Below are 24,101 nucleotides of genomic sequence, written 5' to 3' on the forward strand. Positions count from 1 at the left end.
GGAGCGCGGCCACCGCGGGTGTGGAGCCCATAGAGGCAGGGGCAGTGATGTGGGTCCCTCTGGGGCAGCGGGGCTGGAGGGTGCAGCACAGCAGTGACAGGGCTGGGAGGGCCGTGGGGATGTCCCACACCTCGGGGCGAGGTTGCAGTGGGTGCTATGGAGCCCCCCCTCACCTGAGACCATGTCTCTGAGCACCCCAGAGCCAGGGGAGACACCACCTTCTATCCCAGCACATCCCACCTCCAGTCTTGGTGCTGCTGGTGGATAAACCCCGTGCACCAAGGGTGTCTGCCCCCCACCTTCACCAGAGCCCACCCTACCCGCTTTGGGCATCCGGCTTTAAGGGCAGGCGAGTCCTTGGGCTGCCTGAGCTGAGCTCCAGTGGGGAAAAGCTGGAGCTGGGAAAAGCCAAACCCACTGGTGGGGAGGAATCCTGGGGGGAAAGGCTCTGCCTTGGCCTGTCTGCTGCCCAGACCAGAGCCCAGGCAGGGTGACCCCAGAGAGCCTGAGGCCTGTGAGGAGGGAGGTTCCCACCCAGGGAGCCCCAGCACCCCCCCACTGGTACCCACCATCCCAGCACACGTTGACAGCCCAGTTCTCCTTGCAAAGGTCCAACCCGGGAGCAGGAAGCCCTGCAAGGACACAGGCCTCCTCCAGCCCACCAGGAAGAGGATGAAGAAAGGGGCTGGGCCATGCTCAAATCCCATCCCAGTGAGGCACCCCGGGACAAAGGAGACATGCAGGGGCAGCGTGTGAAGAGGTAGAAGTTTATTGGAATATAAACATTCAGATAACCTGTAAGATAGAAAAAACCCAACAACAACATATACAGACACTTGTTGGAAGGAGACGTTGAGGTATTTATCCACCGCCTAGGCTATCACATCTTTATTTAGTTATCTTCTTTTCTTTTTAAATAGGTAAGAAAACTAGTAGCAAGGCTGCTGCAGCTGCTTGGAGAACTGGTGTTCCGATGTGAATCCCTATGGAGCACGCACACAGGCGTGAGGGCGTTCACATTCACTTTGGGAGCAGAGCAGCCTCCCCCTCGCGCCTCTTCCCCCTTTCCCAGCTCAACCTGACACTGGGATCTGCCAGAGGAGGAGAAGCAGGTTTGGTTCTGTGGTTTTTGTGTTGGACATTGAACCCAACTGGTGACTCTCCCCCCCCGCAGCAGGAGCATCGAAGGCTGCGTGGAAGCAAGGTGGGGGCTTTCTGAGTTTTGGTGTATGATTTTTGGCTGCTCACTGCAAAACCGTGGCTGGTCTGGAGTTGAGGAGAGCCTTCAGCCACACACTTCACCCGAGGAACAGTCCTACCTGCAGTATCAAAACCCTGAGAACTCTACAATCGAACACGGGCGAGTGAAATGAAGGGGAGCTGGGGCAAGGAGGGATCCCCCATCCTCACTCAGCATTCCCTAGCTCCTCTGCCCCATCCCTGCTGCTGGGTTCCGTAACCCTGGCCCCAAAGCCCAGCACCTCAGTAGATCTGGAGCTCAGCAAAACAAGGGTTAAGCCAGTGTCAAAGCCGGGCTTAGGGGAAGGGTTACTCTTCACAGTCTGAGTGGTCCGTCCTCCTCACCGTGTGCTGAGGAAGGACCAGTTTATTGTCGCAGCTTATTTTTTACTGAGGTATCTGTTACGCATCCCGACTTGCTTCTTTCCCTGAATTGGATACAAAACAATCTGTTAGTCCCTGTCTAGTTCCAGTCTAGTTGTGTAAAGCTTATAAACATTAATACTCTAGTAGTGTCAAAGCTGTTTGAGCAGTTCAGTGATTCGAGTGCCTTTCTGTGCAAGAACACACAATGTTAGCATGTGATACATAAGCAAAACCACCCATTACTAAACCTCTGCTCCCCAGGACCAGAGAAGAAAGCATAAGGAAAAGCAAAAAGTGCCCCGGTCCCACTCAGAGGAAACCCCACCCCCAAATAAAAACCAAAACCAAATAAAAAAGGGAAAAACCCAACAATCTGAATGAGCCCCAGAGGCTGGAAAATCCTCCCCGAGGAGGAAACGTGGTGGGAGCCTGTGGGATCTGCCAAGCGACTGCCCCACAGCCCGCGAGCAGCTTGGCCTCCCCGTGCCCAGCTGAGAATTGGGATATTTGGGAGCAGCATCTCTCTCAGGACACGTGCATCCTCCTCTTCCTCCTCCCCTCAAGCCCACGGGATGGCAGGCAGCTGGATAAATCAACCCCTAGTATCTCAACTAACCACCTAGAGCATGTAAGAGCCTCTTGCAACTAGGAGGTGCTGCCCATGGCTTACACAAGCCTTAGCACGAGCACTCGAGGCCAGAGCAGCAGCAGCACAGCCAAGGAGTGCTGGGGGATTACAAAGGAGAAGCTGGCATTTGAGAGTTTGAAGGATTATTCATTTATATCTATGTATATTTTTAAGCCCAATCCTCCTGCCGCTGACAGGGCCTTTCCTGGGGTGGTATCTGGCTCTGTGCTTTGTAAAGCCGTGGCTTTTCAGTAGTATAAAACAAAGAGCTTCTGGGAGCAGGACAGCCTGGGAGCACAGGGCTTCTCCCCAGCGTGGCTTAGTCTTGTGGTGCAGACACAAGTAGGTCTATGTGGGATAAAGTGGTGGTTGGCTGCAGCACTGCAAGACTGAGCTGTGCTTCCAGGGGCCAGAAACCGTGTCTGTGTCACTTAATGCATCAGCTAAAGCAGAGCTGGCACCTCCAAGCTGCCCTGAGCATCTCTGCTAATGGCAAGCACAGATGCTGGAGCTTGGAGACACCCTCGTGTCCAACATGAAGGGCAGCTCCTTTAAGTAAGGGGTTGCTCCTGCCTGCTTCTTCTACCTGTCCTCCTGTGCCATGCACGTGTCCTGGGGCAATGCTGCTCACCTTGTCCCCCGCTGGCTGAGGGCTGGGGAAGCCACTGCTCCTTTGCTCAGCCTTTTTGTTTGCCAAACTTTGTCTTTGGTGATAAGAGTTAAAAATAAACAATAAAACACAACGTCAGCAAAACCACATATAAAAAACAAGCGATAAGATATGCCAATACTTCCTGAAGAGGTTAAAAACCAACCAACCCCAAAACAAACAAACAAAAACCCCCAACAACAAGTACATATCTGAGGTATTTCATCTGCTCAACAAAACCTGACTCGGGTCTGGAGGATGGGAAGGACGTCACCAGGGCAGGACCGTGCTTGGACCCCATCTCCAGGCTGGGGAAAGGCCAAAGAAGAAGAGGGACAGGATGAGACCACCTGAGCTCATGGAGTCATTAAGGAGAGCCAGGGCCAGCCTCTGCCTGCTGTCAGCTGGAGGTTTGAGGGGAACAAGGGCAAGGAAGGGCTTGATTTCCTTTCCTCTGCTTCCACCCCGCAGAGCAAAAGGTCTCAACTCACCTGAGCTGCTTTCTTTTTGCTCATGTGCAATTTGAAGGGGACTGGGCTTCAACAAGATGATGTGTGTGATGTTCACCACGACACCTGCACACACCCCACAGGCCTGCTGAATTACATCTATGTATCACCCTCTGTTGTCTTGGTGGCCAGATGTGGAGAGCTTCTTCCAGGGGCTATTGAAAGACACCTCATGAGAAGGAAGTCACCCTGGGAAGCCTCCATCAAGCTAAGGTGGTGTCAAGGGGGCAGAGGATCAAAACACCAAGCCACAAGCAGTTCAGGGTGAATGTCAGTGGGATGAGTTCCTCAAGGGGAGACACAGACAAGGTGAAGGGCATTTAAAACTTGGCTGAAAGCCTGAAGGCAACAGGAGTGATGAGGCCAGCACCAGCCAGGAGGATGAAGCTGCTGATGGAATGGTTTTTAATGTGTCTATGGGTCAAAAGTGAGGTCCTGCCCCTCTTGCCAAGGCCTTAGAGAAGGGAAAGGAGGCTCCTAAGCCAAAAGCACGTGTTCAACATATGAACATCAGACCACAGCAGAGCCTGAAGAGGAAAAGTGAGGAGGCAAAAGCCTTCTGCAGCACAAGCCATGGGAGGATGGGGTCTCAGGATTGTCAATACGTGGAGTTGTTTTGTGGGAAGAGTCCTGGTGGCTGCTGGTTCGAGGAGAACCAAGTTTCCCTGCCCCATCTCCAGCTCTTTCCACCTGCCCTGGTGATGTCTAGGCCATCTCTCACCCATCCCGCAGCTCCTAGAGATGATCCCTGATTGGAAAACGCCAGGCATGCCCCCCCCCTCCCCTCCATGTCCCACCCCCCAACAGGAACACAGCAAACCCTGGGAGGAGGAGGAGGAGGAAGAAAACAAAAAGCAAAAGGGAGGAGAGAAAGGGGAGAACAAAGAATAAAGGCTGGACAAACAGACGATGAAGAAAAACTTGCTGGCATGGAAAGGTTTCAGCAGCAGCAGCATCATCATCATCATCTTGCCGTTGGCCAAGCCCAAAACCAGGTTCCTTGAGATGAGGTAAATCTGTGCGACTCCTTCCTGGCTCGCTCCCTGGGGAGAGCAGGGAGGAAGCTGGAGGCCAGTGTGAGAGACAGCAGGTTGGGCCCTTCCATCAGAGAGACCAGCTGGTGGAGGGCTCTGCGCCGGGGGTTCCCCGCGATGAGGTAGGGCTGGGAGAGCAGTGGGAGCTGCTGCTGCTGCTGCAGGAGCTTTGGGTGCTGGAGCCGGCAATGAGGTGGACGACGGGCTTCTGGGCAAAGAGCACCCCTGCAAGGCAGAGAGAAGGGAAGGGTTAGTGGGACTAAGGGGTGGCATGGCTGAGGTGGAGAGGAGACAGCGCAAAGGGCATCTATCCAACCCCAAAGAGCCCAACAGAGAGGCTCAGCGCAAAACCGAGCAGGCCTGTGGCATCAGTGGCCACCAGGATATAGGGAGGGATCCCCTGGGACTTGCTCTGGTGGCCTTGTGCTTACAGAAGGCAAAGATCTCAAATGGCTTCAACAGCTTTGGAGGAGAAGCAGCTTGGACCGTGCTGCAGCACCAGGCCTCCTGCCTCGGCTCTGTCACCTACGTGACCCGCAGAAGTGAAATGCCTTGAGCAGAGCACGGGGGGGGCAATTCCCACTTCCCAGAGATGCGTGAGGTAAACCTGAGTAAAGCCACTCCTCAGGAGAAGGATAATACTCCTTCCTATGAACACATCTACACACATCCCTTCCTTTAGATGTTTAACACAACCACCACCAGCTGGAAAGGGCATTCATCCCTAGGACCAAAGGCAAGAGAAACCACCGCTTGCTGAGCTCTCCAAGCTGGGCAGGTTGTGCCTGTTGTACTTTGGCAAAGGCCAGCCCCGGGACCACGCCACCCGCTCCCTGTGCCACCAGCCTGGCTCTGACCACGTTCTTTCTCACCAGCGTAAGTTGTGCCGTTGATCTCCACCGACATGTTGATGCTCCCAATGCCATTAGGTGCCAAGTTCAGCGCCGCTGCTGCCGCCGAGTCTGCTTTGTCTTCTTTCAGGAAGGAAGAGGTGCGGAGTTAGAGAGTAGCTGCCCTGTTCCCTGCACTCCCCAGAGACGATCAAAGGTGGACACAACCCTCCTGGTGTCTCCTCTCTCCACACAAAGTATTCCAAAGGTGTTTACATGTTTCGGTGTGAACTGAGCCTGTTGGCATTCACAAATCTCTCCCTGACTCAGAGGCTGGAAGCCAAATTAACATCCCTTTCCAAAGAAGCTGCCAGCACAGGAGAGAAGGTTGGATGGATCAGCTGCATGGTGGCTGTGTGGAGCCCCAGTGCAGGGCTCAGGCTGCAGCAGCTCTAGCGGCCACTGGAGGGAGGGGAATAACCACAGTGCCAAGGTCTGGAAGCCGGGAATGCTCTGCTTTCCTGCCCTTGCAGTGGCTATGTGAGTTTTCTGCATCCCTGGAGAGCCCTTTCTAAACTGTGACAGGCTCCAAAGCACCTCCCCAAACACAGTGCTGGTTTTATGTTGTCATTGGGAAGGTCAGACTTGCCCATAAGCAGCTAACCAAGGTGGGAAGAGACTCATTGAATCCTGAGGGCTCAGCCTGTAGAGACTAAAAATCATTCCCAGCATTTTGACGTAGGAAGTTCAGGGGGGAGAGAACAAAAACAAAGTGAGATGAGAGGGAATGAACATCACTTGATCACATTTGAATTCCCTTGTTCTCACTGGTTTCACTCTTTGTTTGGATGTGAATGTGAAATTGAGGTGACTGTCAAACTGATGTGAATTCCCAATCCCATTTAACTCCACAGCAACCTGCTGCTGCTTCCATGAGGAACCTGCCTTGACCCTTTGCTGTATATACTGCTGGCAAAGTGTCTCTATACAGCATTTACCAGCATTGCTAGGCAAAGACCTCGAGGAGAACCCTTCCCTTTCTTCTAAGCCATGCCAAACTTGCCTGGCCTTGTGCCTACATCCAAATATACAATTAATAGTGGGGCTGAGACCTTTAATTTGAATGGATCAAAAGGTTTGGAGGAAGCAGCTGCTGGGCCTGACAGTTGTGGAGGCTTTGCCTGTGCAGTGAAGTGCAGCCCCGGGGACAGGTAAAGGAGCCAGGGCACTTAATCTGCTTTTGAAGCCACCATCTGAGAGTATTGATCCTGACAACGTGACCTTTACAGGGCGACTCCCCTTCTCCAAAGCATTTCAGGAGTGCATTTCCCAGGCCATGAATGCTGCTTATAGGTGACCTTCTAACCCAGCCTTGCCAGGAGTTCTCTGCCTGCAGGCTGTGGAGGGCTGCAGCAGATGTTGGTAGCAATCCCCTGACTTGCTAAAAGCCACTGGGCCCCCTGCAGATACACAGGTTTTGTGGCCTCCTCATCACACCTGACAAAGGATTCCTAAAAGGTGGATATCCTGCTACCCACACAGAGAAAACTGGTACCTCCATCATCAATTCAAAGGGTTGCTGACCAGGAAAGGAGAGAAAATCATTCCCTGCAGCATAATGCTGGTGAGAGGCTCAGGTGAGAGCTGAGCATCTGGCACATGATGGGCTTCCCCTCCAAAGCCCCTGTACTGACTGCAGAATCAGGGCTGCCTGTGGCTAGATTAAGCCATGTTCTTGGACCTGACATATGCACAAGGTATTAAACATGAGGGGGTCAGAAGCGTGGCCCAAAGCAATTTCAGCTCACCCATGTGCTTCCCATGAAGGAAGGAGCATCCTTACAGCACAAAACAGAGCACTGCAAGGACAACTGAGCTAGCATCAGCTGAAACTGGTCATAGAATCATAGAATCAATGAGGTTGGAAAAGACCTTTATGATCATCAAGCCCAACTATTACTCCAGCACTGCCCAGACCACGACTAACCCATGTCACACATCCAAATCCTGTGGAGACGTAACAGCTTTAGTCCTGCAGCAATCTCACTACACTCAGCACAGGAGGTCATAAACTCAGAGTAATGGTCTTGTGGTGTGGTTCAAGTGGGGTTTATCAGCTTAGATGCAGAGCTTTCTGAAGCTAGGGTGCTTCTGCATCCAGGCTGGATTCAGATGATGCTGGATTATACATTGATAAGTAAAACCTAAAGCTTTGCAGTTATCATGCTCCATTTTAACAGCTCCTTGACAGTGACCTCTGCCTGGTACCCCCAGAGATAACCAAACCTGTGTGTAAAAGAGGTGTCTGGCATCCAGGATCAGGAGCAGTTCCCTCCCTGTTGCAGCCTGCAACGGCCTTTTGTGTGGCAGAAGTGCTGCTTACCCTTGCCATTGATTTTGATCTTCATGGGGATCTGCCGCGCCACGCTGAAGAGGTTGCGCTGAAGAGCCTGCTGCACGAGCCGCTGCTCCTCCTCGCTCATCCGGGACACCTTCTTCTCCGGAGGCTCTCCCGACTCCAGCCTCTCCCTCAGCTGCTCCAGGGTGGCTGTTCTTGCTGCCACAGTTGCCTGCTGGCTAGCCAAGGTCACTGGCACAGCAATACGATTTGGCATAGACACAGTCAAGGGCACGCCGTCCCCTAGGAAAGGGAATCACAGACTGGTTTGGGTTGGAAAGGACCTTAAGATCGCCCAGTTCCAACCCCCTGCCATGCGCAGGGACACCTTCCACTAGAGCAGGTTGCTCCAAGCCCCTGTGTCCAACCTGGCCTTGAACACTGCCAGGGATGGGGCAGCCACAGCTTCTCTGGGCACCCTGTGCCAGCGCCTCAGCACCCTCACAGGGAAGAGCTTCTGCCTTATATCTAACCTGAACTTCCCCTGTTTCAGTTTGAACCCATCACCCCTTGTCCTATCACTCCAGTCCCTGATGAAGAGTCCCTCTCCAGCACCCTAGAGCCCCCTTCAGATATTGGAAGGCTGCTATGAGATCTCCATGCAGCTTCTCTTCTCCAGGCTGAACAGCCCCAACTTCCACAGTCTGCCTTAGTCCCTCCTACAGCCCTTCCTAAAGCCAGGTTTAAACACAGACAAACCCGGAGCCATCCAAGCCCCACTATTCTCAAGTCCAAAGTCATTTGGGGTGGACAAAGCGAGAAACAACCATGTTCCAGGACCTGCACCTTTTAACCAGTGGAAACCACTGACCTTTCCTGACAGCCGCTGCTGGAGACACCCGAGGGTTGCTGGTCCCGCTGCCCGGCGCCACGCCGATGATGGGGAAGCGGATCTTAGGGGGAGACAGGAGGGAAGGAGGCCCCGTGGTGGTGGGTGAGTAGCTGAACAGAGAGGAGCTGTAGCTGGGCCGCCTGCCTTCCCGCCGGTTGCCATCGATTGCAGCCTGAAGCTCAGCAGGAGAACTGAGGGATTTCTTCTCACATTCGTAGGCATAGAGGTACTTCATGTACCTGGGGAGAGGGGAGCACAGGGGAACTCAATAGGACATGGAATTATTCAGGAAGGCTTTCAGACTGAGGTCCTCGGCAGATCTGGAGTCTTTGTGTGCACAGCATGACCACTGCTGTGCTTGGTTTGATAAGGATTGAGCAGGCTGGGTGCGGAGCACAGCTCAAAGAAACTTTGAGTTTACTCAATGTCTATAGGAAAGCACCTACTTACAAACTACTACAGCCACAAGGGCGGAAAAGAATCATCCAGAATTCCTTTACGACTGAGATACCATCTGAAATTACAAGAATTAAGGTCTTGGACCAGAACATTTAATGCAAGGAGGGAAGTTTGAGGAATTTCCCTTGTCATTTGTAGTGGCCAGCACCAAACCTCACTGCTCTCACCAAATTCCAGCACACACATTTGGAGAACAGCCTGTTTGTACCAGAGGCTGTAGGAATGGCAACAGAGGCTCTAAAAACTTCCAAGAAAGCAGAGTTTGCACTAGAACTGGGGTGGATTCCCAAAGCCCAGCCTTCCATGCTCGAGTCACTAAAGCACAGCTTCGCCCCGTTGCTTTTACAGTGGGTTTACTTTCACCATTCTTCTTCCTCTGCTTATTCTACTTTCTTGCCTCCTCAATATGAGGTACTGCAGGTCAGAAAGCAATCCCCACAGTAAATAGGTGCTAAATCCAAGTTTCCACACCGCAGTAGTGATAACAGACATCAAATGATCAAGTTCATACTTGATGCCTACAGCTCAGGAGGCCTCTCTTCCTTCCCTCCTCGCTGTGTCAGTGCTCTCTTCAGAGACACAGCAAGACCCTCCTTGCCCTGAGGAGATTAAGCTCATAGGAGGCAGGGAAGGCACAGGGTAGAGTTTAACCTTTAACACCTCCAGCCCAGTCCCTGCTCTGCCCTCCCCAATCCCCACCGGGTGTTCACATCCGTGCTGTTGGACCTTCAGGACTCACTGGGTTCGAAGCGTGAAGGCGGCGCTGGTGATGGACGTGGGCAAATTAAGGCCTTTGGTGATCTCTCGCCAGATCTTCTTGTTGATGATTTCCACCAGCCCTCCTTTCTCAGTCACCAGCTTATAGAGCATGTAGAGATCCAGGATCTGCTTTGCCATGATGGGGATCCGATTGATGGGAGTTCCTGCAGGGAAACAGCGGGGAAGGAAACACGGAGTCAAGAGAGAAAATGAGGCCAAGAAAAGCAGCAGGTTGGAGCTATCGATCTTCTTCCTAATAGGAAATTGAGGCGACTCTATTTGTAGCCTGACTTGAGGCCTCTTGATGGGTGAGTAAATGAACCAGAGAAGTGTAGCTACATGGCACGTCCTTTCCATGACAAATCCTTTCCTGTAGGCAAAAGCAATTATCGGACAAATAATAAGCTGCAGCTAAGAGCAACTTCTAAAATAGAAAGAGGGGAAGTGGGGACTATTCAATCCTGGGGGTGAGGGAGCAGCACAGAGGAATCGTGTTTTATGAGCTCCCAGGGCAATCTCAGATACAAATCTGCATTGCTCAGGCTCAGGAAGGGGCTGAACAGCTACTCATATGCTGGGATTCAACTCCCTCAATTCCCAGGATTTGTTATCCTGTACCCAGATGTGTACCATGGCATAACCCTGGAGCAGTAGTTCGTTGTGAGAAAGCTGGAGCAATCATGGGATGGTGGAGGTGAGCACATGAGCAGGGTAAGGGAGCATCACACATAGCGGATGCAGGGAGAAGCACCAGACATCCAAGCACGTTTTAGAGTCCAGAACAAGGCCCTGCTCTATCCCTGTGAGGATAAACAGGGCAGAGAGGGAGATAACTTTATCCTTGTGGTTCAATTTTGTCATCTTGTGGATTAAGAGAGGTAAGAAAACCTGATTTTTAAGCTGAGAGGGCCCTTTTAGCAGCACCTTCAAGTGAGAAAGCGTGCAGGGTTTGACAAGGTCAAACGAATGAGATTTAGGCAAGGAGAGGAAGAGGGGGAAAAACTGCTGATGTAGCAAACCTTTTCCTCTGCATAGGAAACACTGTCCTGGATCAAAGAGCCGTCCATCTGAGGTCAGTATCCTGCCTACCACAATGCTCAGCACCAGCCTTCACAGGAAAGCCTGGGAAGCGCCGTAATGGACAATTATGGAATCCCCAACCCACAGGGGAGACTTCTGCCACCGCTCAGCAGCCAGCGGCTCGGTTAATGCCCCGAAGCAGAGCAGTTTATGGCCCTTATAAATGGGGTTTATTCTGGTGAGTGAAAAGGAGTTCAGCTCGGCTCTGCAGATGTCCTCATTACACATGGAAGTGTAATTTTTCCCCCCCTTCTCCTTTCTTTTTGAAGCCTGTTATGCATTAGCTCACAGTACCAATTCCCACCGGTTAACGGGATGCTGGCTAGGAAAAGGAAACTTTTCCAGCTTCCAAAGGGCTGCCTTCAATTTCACCTAGTTACAAACTCTTAGGCTGTAAGCAAACATTAAGCACAACCTGATGGGGCTTGATTTGCACGCTATCATTTTATATCTTTCATATCCTCTTTTCCTTGTCTAAACAACCCCTTCCTTGTCCACAACAAAAGTCCACAAAGTGCATCAGATCCTCTTCCCGCATTTCAGAGATGACAGTTCCCTCCAAGAACTGAGAAAGAGACGTTGGAACTGGATGAGCTTTAAGGTCCTTTCCAACCCAAACCATCCTATGACTCTATGATTCCCAACTCCCTGCAGCTCTCCCAGCCGTGCCATTCCAGAGCCAGTCCTTCCCAAAGGGAATAACCCTCGGTTTTCCCTCAGCCACCATTTTGTCTCGGTGTGTTATTGCAGGAGCACACTGAGAGCATCATCGCAGCCCTGCCGAGGGCTGGGAGTGATCGTGTTACCAGCCTGGAGTTATCATTCATCAGCTGAGCCCCGTAACCAGAGTCACACCCAGGCACCACGAGGGAAGAGCAGGGAAACGCTTCCCTCCGAGGCCTCTCGGAAGAGCCAGGGGTGGGTTTTCCCACCCTAAAATGGCCCTTCCTTGCCAGCTCGGCATTCCCACCAGCAGCACGGAAAGCTGGGGTGTCCCAAGCGGCACCTTGCTCCACCGGGCAGGATCAAGACCCTCTCCCTGCCTCCTCCGGCAGCCCCGCGCTGCTCCAAGCCACCCACTTCTCCCCAATTCAATTGAGGGAATAGCATTAACTTGCTCAGAAGGGACTTTTCATCCAGCTCTCCTTGGACAGTGACCAGATGGAGAGTGAAAGGGAAGGGTCACGGCTAAGGCTCCTCAGGCTAAAAAGCTGCTAATACAGAACTGTAAGGAAATAATCTGCTTTGTAATACCCTGCGTTTCTCCTAAATGCAGTTTTACTCTTCTCTAGATTCTCCCGTCTCAGCAGTTGAAAAGGTACACGAGGATGTTTGTCCAAATACTCCTGTGAAAGGCACAAGCATTATCTACACCGATGGGAAATAAAGGCTTAAATGTGTTTCTGCTCGTAGCTGGAGCAGGAACAGCAATCAGCTCTGCCCTCCCCACCTCACATTACCCCTTTGACACCTTCCCTTCCTGAAGCTTGCTTTTAAACAAGCCCCCCAGACCAAAGTGCCCCGAAATTTCATTAGTAGCTTTATAAACTAAGCTAAAACCTTAGAGCTCCCCCCCAAGCCCATAAAATTTCTTTGTGCAGGCTGAGAAACTTTACAACAGGGAGCAAACTACTTCCATCCCTCTACCACTTGAGCAAGGAGCTGGAATAATTTTCCTCCTGTTTTCTCATAGTACCACACCAAGTAGTATCCCCCTGAGCTGGGTTTTGGATCTGGTACTTTACAGAGCAAGGTGGAAATGTCCTTGTTTCATAGGATCTGAGTGTTAAAGAGTGGGGGAGCACAGGAAAGCTGCTCCCCTTCCCTTCTCCACCCCCAATCCCTGGCTGAGGAAAGGCAAAGCGATAAAGTCTTTATTGGAAACCCCCAGTGCTCCAACAGGAAAGGCTGAAAAACGAGTATCATGGGAGGATTGGATGCTGAAGCCGAGCGGATCCTTTCACAGGCGGCTGCAAGGCTTGTCAGGGGCCATGATGGATTACTGTCATCTGGCAGCATCAGGATTAATGATGTGGAGGTCAGAGGGGAGAATTCCAGAGGGAAAGGTCAGCAGCCGGGGGCACAGCATAAGACTTGTTGCCTTTTGATGGCAAACTCATTTTACTGTACTTCCAAGTCTCTCTATTCTGCCGGCTCTCAAATGCTGTACTTGCTGTGCTTGCAAAGACCTAAAGCCTTGCTCAGGAAGAGGGTCAGGAAGATGACTGGATCCTCTCCTAGTTTTCCTGGTCTCTTCCTTCAGTACAACCCAGCTACATAAGTACAGGCCATTCCTATAAGGAATCAGCCAAAGGGGGTCACAAAGAGTCTGTTTCCACTGGAAAAGGGATGATTGAGCATGGGAGACCTCAGGAAGCCAAACTCCAGGGCAGGGAAAGTCTGGAAGGAGAAGGAAGAAGCATCCCACTGCCCGTGGGCTCCCAGTTTTCCAAAGGGAAAGACAGCTCTAACTACAACAGCAGATTCTGGAGTAAGGCATTTTCCTGGAGGAAGCCTGACTGTAGCTACAAACATCCCTGTCCTTCCAGGGAATAAGCAGCCCCCTCTGCCAAGCTGTTTCACCCCATTCAAGAGCCTCTTGTTTCAGACAGATGTTAACAGAAGGCTTCTAGGGATAGGCTTGAATGTCCCCCATGTCCTCTGCACTGGAGAGGAGCAACTGTTTGATTTTCCTCCTTCAAGAGCTGTTTAAGAAGGGCCTGAGGAAGCTGTAAGGCTCAGCCAATCTCTAAGGACTGTTTCTACATCCCTTGGCAATGAACCAGGAGCACTGGCTGAGCCATCACACAGGTTCTGCTCCCCAGCCACTGGCTCAGGGCTGGGACTCAGCTTCCCATTGCTTGAAAGGGAACTAAGCTTTGGACCAAGGTCTTCTTCATCCACTCAAGCACGCTGCCAAAGTTGGGTTTTCTTCCTCCTCTTCATCCTATCAAAGCCAGACTTCAGAGCGAGGTCTAAATCTGAAGGTGTAAACTGCTGTTAAACAAAACCTGCCCCTCAGACTGTTCTTAGCCAAATTACAGAAGATGATGGATGAAAATGAAAATGCAAGTCCCCTGCAAGGGCCACTCTGTGCTCTGCTCCCCTCATGCTGAGCCATGCCCACTGCAGGGAGTTCCCCACATCAAGCAGCCTAAGCCATGACTTGTCCTGCACTCGAGACAAAGAGCAGTTAATTATACCCAGCCTGGAGCAGTACTTTTTCAATCACCTCCTTTTTTTTTCTCCCTCTTATATCCAATTTACTTTCAGAAATGGCCATTTTTTAGTAAGGAACAAAGGAGGTGAGAATTCCAAACATTTATTCTGCAGAGCCACATTCGCATTGCAATAAAAGGACGCTCTGGAGTGAAAAATATGCAGAGAGGGAGCATTTTGAAACCACAACCTGCACAGGTAAGGGAAGAGCTGCTCTTTCTACCTTTCACTCCAAATATGTTCAGAAGAGAAGCAATTATCAGCCAGCCAAAAGGAACAGCTTTTCCCCAGGAGCCTGGGGAAGGCCACAGTGATTGAAAATGTATTTGAACCAACTCTTGAAGAGATCTTCATGTTTCTTTGAAGGGAGACAGTGTAATTATGTGGTAGGAATGCTCTCCCCACTCTCCTAGCCTTGACGGAGGTAAAATACAGTTCAAATGCAAGCAATTCAACTTGAACCCTGCACTATCTCAGCTGCTGGTGTGCTTCAGTTCCTCTCCAAGCACAGATCCTGGCTGGCTTCATGCAGAGCCGCCTCTTTGGCCACCCCAGCTTTAGCTGTTGGGTTGACTTGATGGTAAAGTAAAAAGCAAAGGTCTCCAGAAGGGAAACCACTTCTTCCCTCTTCCTCCTTGTGGTGCCACAGCTGATGTAATCTCTCCCTAACGCATGGCACTTCCCCAGCAGGCATCCTCACCTCCCAACAGGAATGTCACCACCTGATCCGCAAGCCTGCAGATCATTAGACACTCCTATCAAAGCGGGAGCCGGGCTAGAAGGTAATTAATCATGCTCTATTTGACAGGAGGCCCACTTCTTATCTGCACCCCTTGAAACACCATCAGTTGCTGCTTCCCTCCTCGATAAATGAGGCTGACAGCAGCCCCCGATCAGATTTCAGCTGCTGAACCAGAGGCAGCCGCGCAGGCATCACCCCTCTCGTGTTAGCCAAGGCTCCAGCCACACTGACCTTCCCAAGTGGGTTCTTCTCCATCCCCAAACCAGACATCCCACAGAGATTTCCAACCCAACTACAACTGTTTGGCTGCCTCTGACACAGCCCAGCCCAATGGATTTGCTATTATGAACTTCTTCTGCAGATGTGGAACTGCCAACAGCTGCAGGTGGGTTTCCATACCTATGGCCTCTGAACCAGATAGACTCTTCTCTAGGCAAAGACGGGACAAATACAGAAGCAAGGCACAGAAATGAGATGTGCCCATCATCTCATCTCACAAGCAACAACTGGAGCATCTTCATGCCAAATGGTTCCACCTCTTCCATCCACCTGGATATCTACAGGGTCAGCTCTTCCAGCGTTGAGCTAATTTCACTGCTTGAAGGCTGTTAAGATGTAAGGGAAGAACACCTGGCCCACAAATGTACGTCCAAGAACACCCAAAGAGGAAGTGCTGATATAAAGAAAGAGCTGGAGAACACCAGGATTTGAGAGACAAACATCCAGTCTTCGAGATGCTGGAGAAAATGGGACAATTTAAGTGAGGAAAACCCCCCTTTGAGTCCATCATTCTGTATAGGTGGGAAGGAGCACCTGGGATTCAGAGGTCCTCAGCTGGCAATCCCTGCAGCAGGCAGGTATCAGATGAATACAGAAAGGTTCATGCAAAGCAACACCCCCCAACCCTTTCCAATTCGTGTACCTTGTCCAGTGCCAGCCCAGTTCATAACAACACATTTCAGCTGCTCAAACACCCTTTGTGCTGGCTAAACTTAAACCAAATCTCCTGGAAGCCAGAACCAAGGCAACCTCTAATAGTATTTTCCCATTACAACTGCAGCTTCCAATATGCTTTCTCTTTGGAGCTAAAGTAATATTCACTCTAAAACACTAGTTTTCAGTTGTTTAAAGCCAAGGGATAGTCATTATTTGAATCAAACTTGGTATTTTCCCTGAAAATAAGGGAAATTTCCAAGCTTTTTTCAAATTAGAGGAAAAAAAAAGCTCATGCCTCAAGTCTGCAATGAATGTTTTGACGGCTGACAAACAGAAGGGGGAGGAAGTTTGGGTTTTATGGGAAGGACCTGCTGATAACTCCTTCTGAGTTACTGCAGTTTGCAAACCAGCCCAAGTAAACTCCCCCAGAACACCAACTTATGCAGCTAGTGGAGACTTTTAGCCTTTGGCACCTATGGTTGATGAGCAAGAGATTCCCCGCAAGAGTTTTCTGGATGCTGCAGAGAGTCCTACCTCAGGTCCAGGACCAGGCATCCCCAACGGAGCTGGACTGAAGCTGTTCAGAGATCCTAAGCACTTCGCTTTGCACATGGTTTTATCCTGCATCCCTTAGAAGTGTTTCAGTCCATGGAGTTCTCTGTTCCCTGCTCTGAAAGGCTCAAACCACTTAAAGAACACAGAGGAATGTGAAGCAGAGTGCCACTTCCCCCTACAACTTCAGGAAAAGCCTTTCTTTCTAACAATATAAAGGGAACACCCTACAATATTTCACTAATTCTCACTGCTCACCATTTGCACAAGACACTAGTCACCATTTTCCTGAATCTAGGCACAGCTGACCAAAGAAGAGGCTCTTTAAAGGAGGTGCAGGAGGCAGAGATGTAGCAGTGTACAAACCCAAGGCTCTGATGGGGAAAAGGACTTTGCCTCATTGATGGGGACCATCCAGAAGATGGCCTGAAGTGAGACTTTTCCACCGCAGAACAACAGCTGCTATTCAGGGAAGCATTTGCTGTGGCTCAGCATTAAGCAGGTAGCACGAGCAAAGGATGCTGAGAATTTATGTCTATTGATGTTTCATTTCAAGAGCTACATTGCTTAATTCAGATTCAAAAAGACCCCCAGAGGATCAAAAGAACAACCCAGCAAAATGGAATCAGTACAAGAATGAAGTGTATTCCCTGACCAACCATTTCATAAACACCACTTGGCTCATAGATAAAAGAATCCATCAGTAAATGCTTTTGTCAATACCCTGGATTTGTTGTATTTCCCCATCAAAACGTGCAGACAGAGCATCCAGCAGCAGGAAAACATTAAAACCACACGCTCAGACTTACAAAGCCCCTTCTATGTATATACACATAAAGCCCCAGAATGGTCAAGCCATCTGGGAAAACCAAGGTCACGCAGAAACCTTGACCAGAATTAGGAGAGCTGTACAATTGGAGACATTTTATGAGGTCTTCACAAAGGCAGTACTTCAAATGAACAAAACAGCTTCCCCTGGAAGGCAGCCTTTCCTAACACACCATAGCACGCACTTGGATCCCTTCCCCATCAACCCTTTCCTCAAGAGGAATGTCTTGCATGAACACTGCTGATCCTTCCAGGGGATCAAACAGTCCCCACTACTCCAGTGCTCTCCCAACCAGCACTAGTGGGATACAATCAGCTCAATTCCCTGAAAAGGGATGCAAGGTTATCTCTGACACCAAATCTGAGCTCAGTAAATGAACCTGCCCATCTGGGTACATACATTTCTGTTATACAGTTCTTTAGTAACACAAAAGATGGGGGAAACACAAGATTATCCTGAGTTACTGTAATGGATGCAGCTCCAGCCTGGGCAAACTGCTCCCGCCTGCAGCAGCATCCTCAGGGGCAGGCAGAACAAACCCAGCCTCTGTGCCTGCAATGCAACCCCCTCACAGGGCACCAGCAGAGAAGCCTCAGCCCGTGCCCTTTGCTATAGCCTGAACCACAAACTTGCTCAGAGAGCAGCTCCTCATGCAGCAGGGGGTTAAGAATACAGCTTTGGAGAACCCAGACCTCAAGCCATCAAGGCTCAACCTGTCACAAGCCCCCACATCAGCAATGAAGACGGAGGGAAGCCACTGCTGAAGCTTTTTATCCCCACTCAGTCCAAGGAAAGACAACTTTTGGGCTGAGACTGAGGAAAAGCTGGGAAAAGGGGAGGTGGAAGTGGTAATACAGCAAGTTAGCATTGTCCCTGCCAAGCTGCATCAGGTCAGTCCTGTTACAGGCCTGGTTCAAAGCTAGTCCTGCACATTAACTGCTCTTCCCTCCTCGCCCCATCTGCCCCTTCAATCACAGCCATGGTGGGACCCATTCACCTAAACACATACAAGGAATAAAACATCCAACAAAGGAAGAGTTACAGCTTTCCTCTCATCTCCCTCTTCCATCATTATTGCCACTGAAGGGCCATTTTATCACTTGCAGCTGTGGTCATTCAGGGACAACCTGCTGTGCTCAGAGGCAGATGAGACCTGCACATTTGATCTGCATTAAGCCTGTTTCATGGCTTCACATTTCGAGGTACATTCCTAACAGCAGCACCAACCACCAAACCTTTTCATCCCTCCAGCTACTCAGTAGCTCCTGTGAAATGTGGCATTTATCTTTCACATCAGGCTTCTTTGGTGCAGCAGCAGTTAGCAATCTGTGCCCCAAATCCATCAGCCCCAAGCAAGGGGGGCTCCTCCTGGACAACAGCAAAAGCCCCATCTTTACACCAGCAATGTTTATTAGCAGAGCTGCTTTCCAGTCCCTTCAGAAACGAGGTGCAAATGAACCAGCTCTTCACACGTAGTAGCTAAGAAACACAGCACTTTGCTCTCAGGTGCAGTACAGCTGCTGAAGAAACAGGCCAAGTCAGATTTCCTCTGCAGCAAGACACAGCAGCTCACATTCATGACAGAAGAGAAGCTGCCTCCTTTAGCTCAACATATGCTGGTCAGTTCTACCAACCCAAAGATATTTAGCTCCTCAGAGTCCTCCTGCCTGTTGTTTTTGGGAGGACCCAAATATACAGCAAGCCCATAATTATCCATACTCTGCAATTCAGCCACTTTCCCAGCATGGAGGCTGGGTTTGCTCTGCCTGCCACTGAGGATGCTGAGGCAGGAGCAGTTTGCCAAGTGCCCAGGCTAGAGCTGGAGCCATTATTGGACAGTGAGGGCCAAACCTTTCCAGCCCCTTTGGCAGAGGACTATCCAGTTCACAGCATCTCTCCCCCATGGGTCCTGGGCCCTTAGATTTCAGTTTCAGTCCTTCCAGCAAGCAAGAAAACAAGGGAGTCTCCAGCAAACAAACACACTTGAAAATGCCCAGATGATTAAAAGCTCAACTCCTCCAGCAAGCAGCTGGTGACCCGCTCAGCCCCTGCATGGGCAACGTGTCAGTTATGAATAATTGAAAGGGAATAGGAAGGAGACAGTGAAGTATGAAGCAGATTTCTCTCTGGGTAGCTGGAGGTTTCTATTGCTGCCAATCACACCCTGCAGATGATTGTCTTGTCTGTCAGTCATCCAAGCCCCTACATGAACATGTGAGCTCAGGTTAACGTTGGCAGGTAAACTAATCAAGCCTGGTTATGCCTCTGCACACAAAAGCCAAAACCCCAGCTCTCTTTACCTGACTTGGGCAGCACAACCTCAAACTGCAGGAGAGGGAAAGCTCACCCAGGTCATGCCAGGGAAAACGGGCACGAAGAGCAATTGGAATAGCTGCATTTTGGATCTCCTTCCCTCTGCTTGTGATCTAGTCCTCCACAGAGCAGGATGCATCTGAAGATGCAGGGCTCAAAAGCCAACTGGAAATAAGACTCTAGCTCCAGTGCAGCAACAGGATCACCTTCAAATAGATAAGACTGAGATGGTGCAGCTTTATGCTTTATTACTCTCAGGGGACAATACTGGTGACACTAAGGCAACCCCACTTCCAAATAAGCATGACTGGGCTTGTTTGCTCCAGCACACTCTGAAAGCATCATGCCATGAGGATGGAAAGGGTCCTTTATACATCTGCTCTTCACACCTCCATTCAGCAGACTTTTGGGGAACAACGAAAAGGTCTACAGCACAATTTAATGCTTTCTGTCTTTGTTGAAGAGTGTCTGGCCTGGAGCGGTAAAAAGGAGGAGAGCACCACGAAGGATCTACCACAGATGTTCAGAGATGTATATTTTATACAATAGCACATCTATGTACATGTTTATTATGACTAGTTTGCAATGAGGGGACTGAGCTTTCATAACTAGGGGACAAAGACTCGTGGCATCCCAGCTGAGCTCCTTCACACATGCGTCACCACTCCTGCAGCCAGGAGAGATGCAAGTTACTGACACCACAGGGAGGAATGTGAGAAACTGGGCCCTTCCTCACTCAGTCACACAAAATTACTGAACAGAAAGCTGACACATTGTCAATCGACAGGAAAATGTGGCTTGGTGTCTGTTTTCCCAGTCCCCAGATTGCATGCTGCTACTCTATGCAGGCTGTGAAGGCATTCACACTCAGCTTCCACATGCCATTGAAATCAAACACGAGAAGATGTGTGATCATAGCACATGAAGGGGAGACCAGAGAATTCCTGATGGTACTGGGTTCCTTGAGGAACCAAGCTTCTTGGTCTCTTCACTGCATGGACAACCCGAGTATTAGGTAGGAGGATAAAGAAATAGCATCTGTGAAATTAAGTTACAAGGCAGGTTCTTTCCTACCACGCTCCTTATCTCCCAAGGCAAAGATCTCAAGTCTTACCACTGCTCTTCCACCTGATCTGCAAGTTCAAGGCTTGGATGTGTTCTTTCAAGCTCAGAAGGGAAGAAGTCACAGGCAGCAGCACCCCTTTGCCCCACTGTACCCCACCAAGTTCAAACAAGTGCTCACTCACCCCTCTTCTGCATAAAGATGAAGAGGTCATCCAGGAACTCTTTCCGTTCAGGGTCACTATCCAGTTCATAGAGCTGTGGGGGGGAAATAAAGATGAAGGCACAAGCCACAATGAGACACAAAAATCAAGTAGTAATAATCAGCTTTTTCCAATGGTGATCTGGTGATTGCACTGGAAGGTGAAAGCAAGCCAGGCAAAACAAGGAAGGATTCCTGAGCACTTTGGTGGCCAAGGCTGCTGCAACAGTTAAAGGACCCTTGTTACTGGTTGCCTTGCTCAGCCCCTCAGTAACTCATCCAGGCACAGCAGAGACCAGTGCCCCAAAGGGAACAGGATTCGACCCAGTTAACAGCACTGCTACAGAGCAGGGTTTGAAACCACCTGAAAGCAAAGGGGAGAGAAAGTATTAAGGTGAGTTTGACAAAGATGAGACAACCCGATGGAAGGTGACAGTGGTTCAGGGCAGCTTAGTGTCTGCACCCCTGAGGCACCAGATGGGTTAAGCTCTCTGCAGCTTCTCCTAGCCTTAGGATTCCCTCCTTTAGGGATTGTCACCTAAGTGACAAACTGATCCCTTGAAGGAGAAGAGGAAAGGATTGAGCTTTCCTGTAACTACTAATGCCTGGCAGGAAGAAGACTCCTCTAAAATAAGTCCCAAAGCCTTTAAAACTAGCAGAAACCAGCCTGGAAATCAGCTGCAGAAATCATTTTACCAAAGGTTTAACCACCCAAGCACTTAAAGTTCCCTAGGCAGCTATTCCAAAGGAGAGGCACTGTGTGTTAGCATTAGCTACTGCTTTTCAGAAGGGAAAAGCATGAGTGTCATCTCACAACTGCCTCTTCCCCAGCAAGATCCAATTCTCACCTACCAAGAATCCTGTGAGGCCACAAAGTGACAGGCTGAGAGGGCTCAAGTCCATCTCTCACTGAGATACAGGACAGCTGACAAGAGAGAAGACAATTCTCTACATGAAGAATTCAATTCCTTCTCTTGTTTGCATTGAGGAAGAATCCTGCATCACTCCAGGGAATGATTTGCTGCTTGCAGCTCCTCTTGTGGAGCAGCTTAATGGAAAAGCAAAGATTCCCTGGGAAATACATATTCCAACCTTTCTGTAGGTGCTGCTAGCTACTTGGTATTCATGCAGTGCAGAAGAAGAGGGGCTTTTTGGGCTCATTTCCTGTGAAGCTCTGTGCTTTCTCACATCCCAGCTCTGGGAAGAGAACACAACAGTGTATTTGCAGAGCAATTAGCTGCCCCCTTTCAGAAAGAGCCAGCTTGGTTTCAAATGAATTCCTCTGGCTGATGTGACACACAGCTGCCACATTCAAATCCATGACCACAGTGCTAAACAGGTTCAAGAAACAAAATACCCTTGTCTCAGCTGGAAAAAGTATTGATTAACATCATAAATGCCCAAAGTCAGGTTATTAAGTCTTAGTTTTGACTGTATTCCAGTGAGCAAAGGCAACAAAATAGCCCCAAAATAGCAGGTTTGTAGGTGGGACAAAGCAGTTTGCTTACAAATTCACTACAGAGGAATAGTGAGGGCTCCACAGTGACCCCCTGGCACAGATTAGAGGAAACCCCCCCCCCAAATCCCAGGATCCCACTGACCTTGGCAAAGTCTCGGGAGATTTCTCTTCCTCTGCATCCATCACCTTCATCGCTCCAGGTCACGCTGCCGTTCTAGGGAAAGAGAAACAACAGGCTGAAAGGATCTGCATGGAAAGGCTTTGCAGACAGGTCTGAAAGCTTCCAAACAGGCATTTTTGGGGCAAACACACATGCAAAAGCAGCTGCTGGCTTAGACCAAGATCCCTAGAAAGACAGGGGACATGGGTGCATGTGGCACAGCACACTTCCCTGCAATCCTGACACTCAGCCCAAGAGGGAAGCGGCATTCCACCTTCCAGGCAGCTACTGAAGGTAGGGGAAGCTTTTCAGCTCTAAGTTTTTCCCCACAGGATTGTGTCACCAAGAAGTTGTCTTGGCACCAGGAAAAGCCATTCCAGAGGAAAGTCCTCAATCTGCTAAACCCTGTAAGAGGTGCTCTGCTGCAATGAGGTTCAACACCTAAAGAGGTGCTCTCTGTGTCCATCCTTTTACCAAGTGCTCATCCCAGAGCCCCTAGGAAAGGTGCAGGTGTTACTCAAGCATCCCTCACCACACTTGGAAATGCCCTTCTGTCCTCCCCAGCTTGCCTACAAAACCAGAAGAGGGAGATAAACCCCCTGGGAAAGCTTCTTGCCCACCCAGGACCTTTACTCCTGGAAGCTGCTGGCTGTGGATTGTCCTCATAGAAATGGAAAGCTCAGCTTTGCTGGATTAAGGTTCATTCTTCTCAGGCATTAAAGGGATTACTCTAGTTGGGCCTATTCCACTTGGTAAATCATCAGCCTGAAATGATCACCAGAAGGGGCAGCCTCTGGCACTATGGCACAGACCAGATGAATGATCCTGAGACACATTGAAGCATCTTTAAACCATAAACTTCACGAAGTGCTCCAGAGCCACTCAAGGAAAGAGAAGAGCCAAATCCCCCCAGCACAGTACCTTTTATTACCCTGTCCTGACAAACATACAGCATCCTAGCACAGGAAAGCGCTGAGGATAGATAGCAAGAGGTTTCAGCACCAGAAAAGGCAGCATGTGAATTAGAGAGGTGGTCCAATAGCTGAAATCTTGGAGTCATCTGGTTGTGACACGTCCATTGAATTAGAAAGATGAATAGCTCTCGCCAAGGCCAGGCAAAGCTACACTTCCCCCTTTAAACACCACTGCAGTGAGCTGCCCTAATGCCTGCTGATTTAGTTTGAGCCAGTAATTCCTGCTGGAAAGTCAATTATCCAGTGAGCGCCATCAACTGAAAGATATTTAATGGGGGATTATTGCCACTTCTGTTATGTCAGCTGTTTATTACAGCACATCAATTCCCAGCCCTCTCTAGGAAGGGATCTGAAGCCCGGTTTTGTTCACAGGAGGATTCATCTGGGTGTCCTTTGCTAGCAGAGATTAAAAACACAGGGGTTTTGCTAATTATGGTAACATCCAGCTGCTCCTAAACCCCTACTGCCTGTTAACTGGGATCAACAAACCTATGTGACCAGTTAGAACAAGAGACGGTCACCTCAGAAGGCAGCAGGTATTTCCCATCCTCAACTTTACACACTCCAAAGCACAGTGATTTGGAGGCAGCTGAGCCAATTTCTTCCCAAGTGGGTGTTTGGTTATAAATCCAGAGGGCAAAACTGCTTCTGGTGTTAAACTGGGTGCTCCAGGAAGCAAAACACTTGCTTTCATTGGGAACTTTGGTCATGCTGAGAGCTTATTCCGCTACATTTGAGGAAGGGACAGGAAGAAGAAGGCTTAAAGGAGACAATTCTTTACTGCCAGTGGGTTTGAACTTGCTAAAACGTCAAGGAACAAAACTTTCCATGGGATTAAAGACTCTTGAGAAGTTATTTTACTTGTTCGAT

General features: G+C 49.9%; 1 protein-coding gene across 6 annotated transcripts in view; it reads right to left on the reverse strand.

Annotated features, from left to right (window-relative positions):
* Positions 1 to 753: 753 nt before the first annotated feature.
* Positions 754 to 24,101, reverse strand: part of ARID3B (AT-rich interaction domain 3B) — a 33,482-nt gene continuing 10,134 nt past the window's right edge. For 2 of the 6 annotated variants that reach the window (XM_030496648.1, XM_030496649.1), the window contains exons 3-8: positions 22,240 to 22,311; positions 20,622 to 20,694; positions 9,684 to 9,867; positions 8,465 to 8,724; positions 7,639 to 7,896; positions 4,558 to 5,399 (exon numbers count right to left, since the gene is read on the reverse strand). In XM_030496648.1, the coding sequence (XP_030352508.1) occupies positions 5,104 to 5,399; positions 7,639 to 7,896; positions 8,465 to 8,724; positions 9,684 to 9,867; positions 20,622 to 20,694; positions 22,240 to 22,311 (1,143 nt within the window). In that variant the 3' untranslated portion in view covers positions 4,558 to 5,103. Of the gene's footprint in view, positions 5,959 to 7,638; positions 7,897 to 8,464; positions 8,725 to 9,683; positions 9,868 to 20,621; positions 20,695 to 22,239; positions 22,312 to 24,101 lie in introns of all 6 variants that reach the window. The other 4 variants (XM_030496651.1, XM_030496652.1, XM_030496650.1 and 1 more) reach the window with 4 other exon arrangements.

The sequence above is a fragment of the Strigops habroptila genome, chromosome 9, assembly GCF_004027225.2.
Source record: "Strigops habroptila isolate Jane chromosome 9, bStrHab1.2.pri, whole genome shotgun sequence".
Classification (NCBI taxonomy): domain Eukaryota; kingdom Metazoa; phylum Chordata; class Aves; order Psittaciformes; family Psittacidae; genus Strigops; species Strigops habroptila.